This window comes from Mus caroli, chromosome 12 (assembly GCF_900094665.2).
Source record: "Mus caroli chromosome 12, CAROLI_EIJ_v1.1, whole genome shotgun sequence".
Taxonomy (NCBI): Eukaryota; Metazoa; Chordata; class Mammalia; order Rodentia; family Muridae; genus Mus; species Mus caroli.
In genome coordinates, this window is record NC_034581.1 from 93,280,182 (window position 1) to 93,289,512 (window position 9,331).

Here is a 9,331-nt window from a genome sequence, read left to right on the forward strand (position 1 = left end):
AAAAAGGCTGAGCAAGCCATGAAGAACAAGCTGGTAAGGAGCACTCCTCCATGACCATAGAATTCTGGTTCCTTCCCTGACTCCCAACGTGACGTGAGTTGTAAACTGCCACATACACACAATACCTTGCAGATCTAGTCCTTGCTGTGGTTCGTAGGTATCACATCTGGATAGGATTCTTTTTTCTTTTTTTTTTTTTAATTTTTAATATTTTTATTACTGGATAGGATTCTTGATTACTCTTCTTCCTTGGCAGCTTTCAATGGCGCCTTCTGGTACCATGCTACTCCAGAGAGAAGCTCGGACCCAGCTCGATTCCTCCAAGTCTTGTATTTATAGTGTGTGGTGTCATCAACAATAGGGACTTACATTCAAGTTCTAGAAGGAAATCAAGAGCACGGGCAAAGACAACAGCCTATGTTGTTTGGGGATCTCATAAATTTCCCCTGACCAACTCGGTATTTCTCATATCTGGTAATTAGCATTAATACCCTTATGATGTTATTTAAAAGTAGGTGTATATATGTAATATATATACTATAATATTAACATGTATATTTTATATAAACAAAAATTTAAATTATATTACATACATACAATGAGTGAGGTATATAGATATTTCTAAGATTTACCAAAATTCTTTTTACATTCTTTGTCTACATTACATAAAAATACTGTAAATGTAGTGGTTTGAATGAGACTATGAATGGCCCCTAGAGGTTTATGTTGAATACTTGGTCCCCAGGCCACGGAACTTTTTAGGAAGGATTGAGAGGTGTGGCCTTATTGGAGATGCTGTTTTGCAGAGGCAGGGAGGAGTCTGTTGAGCTTGAGGTTTCAAAAGGCTGTGTCATTCCCAATGTGTCTTTCTTTCAGCCTCCTACTCGTACATCAAGAGCTCTCAGCTGTTCTTGCCATCCTGCCTTTGCTCTGCCATCATCAACTCTTTTTGTTACTTTTCTGTTGCTATGATAAAATACTGTGAGTTAGGCAACTGTTTGGGAAGGATGAGGAGGTGTGGCCTTGCTGAAGGTGGTGTCTCACTGGGAACAGGCTTTGAGGTTAGCTCCCCCTGCCTCCTACGTGTGGAGCAAGATGTGAGCTTTCAGCTACTGCTGCAGCACCACCTCCTGCCTGCTGCTGCTGCGTTCCCTGCATGGCAGTCATGAAGTCTAACCTTCTGAAACTCTAAGCCCAGTGAAATGCTTTCCTTAAAAGCTGCCTTAGTCGTGTTGTTTTGTTGTGGTAACAGAAAAGTAACTAATGCAGTAAAAGGATCTGTCACTCAATGCCCATTACTTCCGAGTGATCTGATACTTTTTCACAGCACGAACCTGTGATATGTGTACCTTACTAAAAAGTAAAAATTTAAAATTCAAGTGCATACTCAAATGGCTATTATTCATCTCTCACAACTAAAATAATGTACAGTTTAACAAAGTTTACTAAGCTGGTGAAACAGCTTAGTAGGTAAAGGTCCAGAAATAAAACGGAGCCTGCTTCAATAAGGAATACACACGCAGGGGCACGCGTGCACGCACACAAACACATATGCGTTTATGCACGCATTCTTGATATATTATTATCCACAGCTTAATCGTCAATATATTGAAAACTGTTCATGAACTTCAGATTATTCAAGGTGCTTTAATTTTGTGAGCACACATCACCAATCTTAATGGTTTAAAACCTGATTCCTGTACACATGCGATGATCTAAAGACAGCCTCTAGATGGCGATGTTGCACTTGGCAGTGCCCCTCTGCTGGTGCTATAAACTTCCCTTCCCATCTCAATCCAGCTACCAGGCCAGGAAGAGGGTGGTAGATAAGCATGCTGGGAAATGTAGAGTGCTTTGCTAACTCACCCTTTCACCTCGCCTCACAGCCACATTCTCAGGCAGTATTCATGCTTGCTCCGTCTCTAAGCCCCACATCTGGCACCTTACCACCCGTGCACCATTCAGGTTTCTGCAGAAAATGCTGAGATAAACACTCTGTGAATTTTCCTATGAACCTCGGACTGATCTGGCCTGACCTGTGTGTGAGTCTCAGTCCTTGCTGCCTGGCAGAGCAGAGAGAGCTTATTCTCCTGTCTCAACACCAGGGTGCAGCAGTAAGCAGCCGCTCTATGTTCTCAGAGGACACAACAGAGAGATTTTGTGGTTACTAACTAATTCCTACCTTTCACCTCCCCTCTCTGCTGGCCTCACACTCCCAACCTACCCCTTCACCATGGCTTTGGGGCACAAACCAAAGGAATTAACACAATGACTTACTGCATGGTGTGCAGAAGTAAATGTGACTGTGTGGTTTACATGCAACGAGCCTTTAGAATGTTTGAGAGTTGACAGAAATCCCCAGGTGATGCCACTAATGCAGCCAAAGAATCCATCAAATGTTCTCTGCACCCCTCTATCCAACCCAGGCTTGCAGAGTGGACTTGACACTTCCCTTTCCTGGACATGATCTCAGTTACTAGGACTAGAGCAGAAATATAGAAAGCTCTCTCAGCTGTCACTCAAAAAAGACCCATCTGGGGTTTAGTTTTTAAAAATGAATTTCAAATAAAAGATCACTTTATCTTATCCCAGGTGTGCTCTTCTTACTAAATTTATACCCAAGAGAGTTTCCTTTAAAAGCATAGTCTAAATCAGGCATGGTGGTGAAAGCCTTACTTAATCCCAGTACTCAGAAGGCAGAGGCAGGCAGATCTCAAGGAGTTCAAGCCCAGCCTGGTCTACAGAATGCGTTCCAGTCCATCACAGATTACACTATCTTAAAATTATATGTGTGTGTGTATACACACATATATGTATATTATATATTACATATGAATATTTAAATATATAAATTATATATTTACAAAATGTATAATATTTAAGAAATATTTATCTATAAAGTTGTATGAATAATATAACATAACATAGTATATTATATATAGGTACTGTATATAATATAACATGTATTACATATATAAGATATACTTTATGTAATTTATATATTATATACATATATAATACATATATTAAACAACTTCTATCTCTACACTGCAAGAAAAAGGGAAATGAATTAGCCGCGCCATGATGTGAACACAGTGCTATATCATATACCCTTGCCCTCCCTCCCCTTCTGTGTTCCTAGGTAGGCATTTCTCTTTCTGGAAGTTTCTAAGGAGCACATCTGTCTTAACTTGCCAAAAAGGTTTTTTTTTTTTTTTTTTTTTTTTTTTTTTGGTTTTTTGAGACAGGGTTTCTCTGTATAGCCCTGGCTGTCCTGGAACTCATTTTGTAGACCAGGCTGGCCTCGAACTCAGAAATCCACCTGCCTCTACCTCCCGAGTGCTGGGATTAAAGGCGTGCGCCACCACGCCCGGCTCCAAAAAGTTTTAAATATTAAATTCTATGGCTTTCTAAATGCTTCGCAGTAGGAGCTCCTGAGGTAAACGACGACCGGTTGCAGTTCTAACGCTCTCGTTCGTGCTCTAAGATCAAGGTGCTTAGCCTCAAAACTACAGCAATGCCAGTAAAAGCCCCCAGTAATCAGGAACACCGAGGCCAGAAATACCAAAGTTAACTAGTACAAACATTGGTTTACAACCTATTTTTGTGGAAATGTACATCTTGATAATTTTGGTATGACATCAATACTATTAAGGAACTAAAATCCTTAGTGAGACATGAAGCATTGCATACATTTGGCAGACAGACCAGTAACATTCTCAGCTCAGACACAGGAAACTTTAAACCCTAATTGTGATTTGGCCCTTGAAAATTATATTGTTCCTAAATACAATAATGTAGAGTTATGTTCACTCAGAAATTCCCATTTGCTAGCTGTACTTAAGTTCAAAATTAATGTTCCGAAGAAGTGATGTCAAGGATGTGACATTTCAAGGGTGACAGATTGAAACGGTATAATGCTGCCCCATAGGAATTTACTTATCAAAGTATTGCAACAGGAACACGAACATGCCATATATTACTCTTTAATTAAAGTTTTGTTTTACAATATGTTCTTGTCAGTGGGAAATTTCCAAATGTTCAGGTGACAGGAAAGCATCTTCAAACAGCGTACCATTGGGAGCAAACTTGAGAAAGTCCTGTCCGTCACAGGCTGGAGATGGAAACTAGAGCACACAACCCCACCCTGGGGTGCTGCCCACCGGAGTCCACTGTGCTTAGTTGGGCTGGCACACACTTGTCATGGAGGGTGATGCTCACCACAAACAGTCAAATCAGAATGATGGCAGGACAGTATCATTTGGGAGCTAGTCCTGTATCAGACATTCTAGAAGGTCTATTCTGTGAAGCGGCAGCCTAGGATTCAGGGGCATGGACACACATGAACAACATGACACACCTCAGTTAAGCCTGCCAGCTTATCCTCCACATCTCCCAAAGGAGACTGAGCCTGGGCCAAGAACACTTTCTGCTTCAAACTTGACACAGTTCTGACCAATAGAGAATGTGCCCAACCAAATAGGATGGAAGAGGGAGGCCAAGTACCTCAAACTGTTCCGGGGGGAGGACAGGATTACGGTGCTAAATTCAAGTACCTCCTGAACATCACAGCAATTTCTGGTGGCCCCATAAGTTTGGGCTGTGGTTTAGGGAAAGAAACCTCACGTTAACCATTTTCTTCTTTCAACCTAAAGGAAACAAAGCCTCTATGGGGTTCTCTGATGGCAATGTAAACATGAGCTTGTTTGTGGGGAAAGACAGGAAGAACCCCGATAAACAGTCAGTCGTCGAAGGTGGCAGGCCTTGAGTTCCCTGTGCGGAGCAGCCCTTAACTTCCACTCCATCTCAGCTCTCGGTGTGGGCATAATACTGCATTTGTGTAGCGACCACGCCTTCTGTGTGAGCACCGCACGCACTTACACTTCCCCTAGTCATCTTACGTACTCGGAGCCCTTCTCTTTGAAAATGTCCACTGTTGTTTAAAATGTAAAGCCACATATATTAAACTCATTTTTAACAACAAAAAAAGTGCTTACACCCATCCTATGCATTTGCTTTCTTCATTTTCAGTCAATAAAAATCAAACTCAATTTATGCTTATTAATAATACTGAAAAAATAGTGAATCTGATTCTTAGATTTTTAAATAATGTGCCTTTATCCCCAACTTTACATTAACTGACTCAGTATCATAACAAATTGAGCTCTTATTTGGAAAATATAGAAGGTACAAATATATAACTTTTAAAAAACATTCTGAATATAAAAATGCTTTCTATGTTTCAAAATAACACTTTTAGATTTCTTTAGTTTTGGACTTCATGAATAAAACACTTAGTTCCCCCATGTTTTTTGTTCTTAAACAAAAGCTTAAAATGGTTTTTAAATAGTCACTTGAGAACCACACAATCTGTGGATGTTCCACCGTAAAAGCTCAGCTTCTAACTAAAAAAGAAAAAGCCCTATTTAGTCATAAAATTACATTATCAAAAAAAGATAGAAGTCTGTGCCTAAATGATTGCCAGAACTGCCCAGTGCAGCTTCAGTAAGACAGAATCTCCAGACCGTGTGCAAGTGCAGCAAACTGGGCAGATGTGGCCGGGGCAGCAGTGCCTCCTCAGCCTGGGCCGGGTCCCACAGACCTCCTGCCCTACGCGGGACTACTGGGAACAAAGTAGGAGCTGCGCTTTCTTCTTTCCTTCTTTTTTTTTTAAAGCTGTAAACACTTCACATGATTGGGTCCCCGTAAAAAAAGTGTTGGAGCTTAAATGAGCCTGGAGCTTTTCAGGAACTGAATGAGCACTCTGTACACAAAGGTATACTGGCCAAGTGTCTGCACCAGCATCATCCTCTGCTGCCTCAGCATGTCCAGCACTCTGGGGATGTCCAGCACCTGGCGGAGAGAGACAGCGATGAAGAGAACACTCCTAAGGGAAACCAACACCATGAAGGCTGCCGCCCTGCCTCACGGAAATTTGCTGAGGAGACTGTCTACCAGAGAGTCCTCCGTGATGGGCTAAGATCTGATTTGTTTTAGCTACAAATAAAGTGTGTGTGTGGGCTATTTCTCCAGCAGTCCCTAGCTGCAGCACAGTGACTTGCAGATCAGTCACACATAAATCTTATCTCACAAGATTCTAAGATTCAACAAAAACAGTGTGCTAAGTGCTACTAGGATCCATCCCACATTCCCCACACCCACTGCTAGCTGGCCCGAATGCTGGGTGTTACAGGAAAAACAAAGCCCTCAGCTCACAGTGGAAAACACTAGAAAAGACAACTGAACGGTCTTCTATGGCATAGGCCATCTCAGTCTGTTCTGACAGTCGGAGTGGAGAAGCTCTAAGACGAAGCCTTTGACAACAGTTAGCATTGATCATGTGGTTGCCACAGTCCTAGAACGTGTTCAGAAAGCTATGGGGCCGCCATGCCCTACTCCCTCCCAGCACTCACTGCCCCACCAGGAACATGGAGATGAACATAACTCACCTCATTGTGTTCCAGACAGGCAACCATGATCTCTGAGAGAATGACGACCCCAGTTCTTCCCACGCCAGCACTGCAGTGCACCAGCAGCGGAGGGTTGGCGCTTCTGGGCTCACTTGTACTGTTTGTATGACGTCGAACTGACTGGATCTCTTCAAGGTAGGCTGTGAAGAATCAGTGAAATGCACAAGTCCTCAGGGGCAACAGCAGGCAACCCAACAACCACCTCCTTGGTCTCTCCACTGAGAAGGCCACAGATAAGGGCGCCGGGCACATAGATACCAGGGCCAACCCAATGGTGACTGAAGGCAAGTCGGTGCCTCAGCCGAAACTAGTCAGAGGAGACATATTAGTCAGCTGGGGCATTCTATTCAAGGCATCTCTTAAACGTGCCTTCCTGCACTGGCAGGATGGCAGTGTGGGTAATGACACTTGCCAAAATGACAACCTGAGTTTAATCCCCAGGAGCAACATAGTGGAAAGAAATGGGGAACTGCTTCCCCAAGGTGCACTCTGACCTCCACACATATGATGTGGCCCATGGACAAACACACACACACACACACACACACACACACACAGAAAGAGAGAGAAACCTATAAATCCATTTTCTGTTAAGCCTTCTTTCAAACACGTTGTTTTTAAACAAATCCAAAGGAACTGCCTATAAACAAAGACACTTACATAAAAATCCCTTGAGGTCTTCTGGACAGCCGTGTTCAGGCCAGTCTGTGTACTGAAGATGCCAAACGGTTCTCTCCTGCCCTGTGAGAAGGTGCTTCATCTTCAAACCTGTGGTGGCATAGCAGCCCGAGTCCGTGCGGAAGCGCGTTGTGATCTTAAACCTTCCATAGGTGACAGTGTTGTGCCTGGAACCAAGCCGTGGCCAGTACCTAAAGCTCTTCTCCCGGCCTCCCTCCTGTTAAAGACAAGTGCAATGCAGCCGCTGCACAGCCCCAGCCTGGGGCGTGCCTTCTTCACACAAGCCTTGATCAGGCCACAATCTCACTAAAGATTAACTCTGGGTGCTTAACCTTAGCAGCTCTTTGGAGATTTGGAAAAATGAACTGTGAGGAACAGACACTCACCTCTTCTGCTGTCACCATTGCTATAATTGCGACTCCCTGTTCCCACACCATCTGCCAAAAGTCCTGGCAGGTATTTTGTAATGGTCCCTGTGTGGCAATATAATCCCATTCTATTCCGCTGACAGAGACCTAAAATCAGAAAAGGTTAAAAGCTTAGTGTGCGTGCATGGAATATGCGCACACAGCCATTTATGTCTTGGTGGGCACCCTGGAAGCTGATGGGGCTATTCAGCAGAGCAGGGATAGAGTCTGTCCTAAGCTTTCCTTTATTAATACAATTGCAACTGCTGGCATCTTTATTAATGTAGGTACCTTCAGTTCATAGGACATCTGTGTACTTAAAGCCATCTGCTCACCTCTCAAATTCAGTTTTTATCTACAAAATACAATAACTGCCCAGCACACGGGGCTGTGAGGACAGACAGTGTATATGGTGTCTGACACATATGGAGTCCTAGGTAAATAGCTACTCTTGTGATGGTGACACCAACATCACAGTACCCTAGGTCACAAACAATTCACCATGGTGAAATACGCTTGGAAAGGATGAACAAGGAAGGCAAGAAAAAAAACAAAAAAAAAAAACAACCCTAAGCTAATACCAACGCCCACGACAAAAGTAGTGCCTTCAATTCAGAATGGCCTGCAGTTTGAACTGGTCAAGACCACCTTCCAGAAGGCCGGTTCCCACTTGGGGGGCGGGCATTCAATTTATGCCCCCCATGCTAACATAATAAGGAGTTACTGGGTTTACAGTCAAGAAAACTGGGTTAAACTATGTTCTGCCAGAACCTGCTGGCACCCGTTTCTGTCAGAGTGTCCATTAAATGTTAAGGCCTGTGCCGAGCCGGACTCCATACACTTGCCCTCTAAGGCTGCCAGCCCCCAGCACCGACTCTGAGCCCTCTCTCGGGGCTTCCTTTCAGCAGCAGCAGCATGTGATGGGCATAGTTTATCATACAGTTGGTTGAATAAATAGGGGTCCTAGAATTGCTGAGAGATCAAGGAATTGACCCAATCTGCCCAATTCTGAAATTTCATATTCTTTCCATGACTCCTCAAGTGGTAGCTGAATTTCTGAAATACCATCACAAAAAAATCAGTGTCATTCCATTTAACCCATCCAGTCACGGGAGAGAGGAGTTAATCTGAAGACATGGTTTGTTTCTAGAAACACAATGCCCATATAAAAAGCATGGCAGTGTGTGCATTAATTCCTCAAAACTATCAAGCATACTTTAATCTCAGCACCTGGGGTGTAGAAGCAGGCTGCTGACCTATTATTTTGCGGCCACACTTGTCTGTATAGGGAGTTCCAGGCCAGCCAAGGAGATAGAGCAAGACCGTGTCTCAAAAATACTAAAACCAAAACCAAGATAGGTAGATAGGTAGGTAGGTAGGTAAGTAGGTAGGTAGGTAGGTAGGTGGTAGGTAGATAGGTAAGATAGATAACCACTAAGCGGCACATAGTTGCCAAGTCCCCAGAAATCCTTGGAGGTCACGTTGCTATCAAATGACTTGCAAGCTAAAGAAAGTTGGGAAAGAAAAGGCACGATTCTTTCACTATAAGAGTTCTCCTCTCTATATCTGGGTCCTTTCAGCAAAATCGACCCAGATATAGCTGTCTCTTGTGAGACAATGCCGGGGCCTAGCAAACACAGAAGTGGATGCTCACAGTCAGCTATTGGATGGATCACAAGGCCCCCAATGGAGGAGCTAGAGAAAGTACCCAAGGAGGATCTGTAACCCTATAGGTGGAACAACATTATGAACTAACCAGTACCCCAGAGCTCTTGA

General features: G+C 43.4%; 1 protein-coding gene across 2 annotated transcripts in view; it reads right to left on the reverse strand.

Annotated features, from left to right (window-relative positions):
* Nucleotides 1-3,976: 3,976 nt before the first annotated feature.
* Ptpn21 (protein tyrosine phosphatase non-receptor type 21) overlaps nucleotides 3,977-9,331 on the reverse strand; it is a 59,263-nt gene continuing 53,908 nt past the window's right edge. For both annotated transcript variants that reach the window (XM_021179067.2, XM_029484619.1), the window contains exons 16-19: nucleotides 7,535-7,663; nucleotides 7,131-7,365; nucleotides 6,450-6,610; nucleotides 3,977-5,853 (exon numbers count right to left, since the gene is read on the reverse strand). In XM_021179067.2, the coding sequence (XP_021034726.1) occupies nucleotides 5,725-5,853; nucleotides 6,450-6,610; nucleotides 7,131-7,365; nucleotides 7,535-7,663 (654 nt within the window). In that variant the 3' untranslated portion in view covers nucleotides 3,977-5,724. The remainder of the gene's footprint in view (nucleotides 5,854-6,449; nucleotides 6,611-7,130; nucleotides 7,366-7,534; nucleotides 7,664-9,331) is intronic.